Genomic DNA, 1,123 nt, shown 5'->3' with positions numbered 1-1,123 from the left:
GGGTATCTGGGGGTATCTGGGGGTATCTGGGGTATCTGAGGGTATCTGGGGGTCTATGGGGGTCTATGGGTATCTGGGGGTATCTGGGGTATCTGAGGGTATCTAAGCCATCTCCATCACCTTCTTGATCCAGTCCACGTACACTGAGACACGGATGAAAATGTTGGGCTGCCCCGGGTGTCCGCAGCGCCTCATGGGGATGATCACCCCCTCCAGGACCCAGCAGTCGCTGTTCTGACAGGACAGGGGGCCGCCGTAGTCTCTCTGCAGACAGGGGGGCAACAACCGGGGGTCAGTGCTGCGTTTGTTATGACGTGGATGGAAGTATTTATTTGTCAGAACGTAATAAAATACAGTTTTTATTACGTTTTCACGTCTAGATCATGGCCCGTCATTGTGAGAATACAAGTTTTCACAGATGATTATTACAAGTATAACGCAACATGTACCACTGTCTAACTCACTGCTCCGTCAGAGTCAAACTTTGATGGATTTTATCTTTATGTTACAGTCATAATGTGTTTTTCTATACTAGACCAGGGGTGTTAAACATACGGCCCACGGGCCAATACCGGCCCACTAGAGGGGTGAATCTGGCCCACTTGGTGGATAACAACACTTCCTGTTCGTGGTGTTATATCAAATAAATAATCAAATTAATATTATACTTTTGTGCAGGAAACCATGGACTATTGTTATTAACACTGGTCCGGCCCACTTCATCTAACCGGGCTGCACGTGGCCCCTGAACACCCACCTCACAGGCACCGACCCCACCCTGAAAAGAGCTGGTGCACATCTCATTCTCACGAACGCGACCTCTGAAGTATTTGTTACACTCTTTGTTTCCAAGAACCGGCATGTGGGCCACGTTCAGGACAGTTTCCAGGCCGGTCCCTAAAAAAAAAAAACACCACAGGGAGAAAGTCAGTGACAGGTGGACAGACGTCCAGCCCTCCTGTGATTGGCCGAGCCATCTGTTGTGATGTCACTTGCCTTTTGTCTCCCCCCATCCTGCGATCTCACAGTTCGTCCCCTCAGCCACGATGTAGCGCTCGGGGGGGAGGCAGATCTGAGAGACACGCTCGTTAAACTGGGCAGGACTGCAGAGAGGAGAGGGGGG

The 1,123-nt window shown here is 50.6% G+C and overlaps 1 protein-coding gene across 1 annotated transcript in view; it reads right to left on the bottom strand.

Annotated features, from left to right (window-relative positions):
- Window positions 1-67: 67 nt before the first annotated feature.
- mst1 (macrophage stimulating 1) overlaps window positions 68-1,123 on the bottom strand; it is a 6,485-nt gene continuing 5,429 nt past the window's right edge. The window contains exons 16-18 of the mRNA XM_008319586.3: window positions 997-1,103; window positions 758-897; window positions 68-264 (exon numbers count right to left, since the gene is read on the bottom strand). Of these exons, the coding sequence (XP_008317808.1) occupies window positions 103-264; window positions 758-897; window positions 997-1,103 (409 nt within the window). The 3' untranslated portion in view covers window positions 68-102. The remainder of the gene's footprint in view (window positions 265-757; window positions 898-996; window positions 1,104-1,123) is intronic.

This window comes from Cynoglossus semilaevis, chromosome 11, assembly GCF_000523025.1.
Source record: "Cynoglossus semilaevis isolate Cse_v1.0 chromosome 11, Cse_v1.0, whole genome shotgun sequence".
Classification (NCBI taxonomy): domain Eukaryota; kingdom Metazoa; phylum Chordata; class Actinopteri; order Pleuronectiformes; family Cynoglossidae; genus Cynoglossus; species Cynoglossus semilaevis.
Note: the sequence above shows the minus strand (reverse complement) of the source record. Positions and strands in the feature narration are given on the sequence as shown.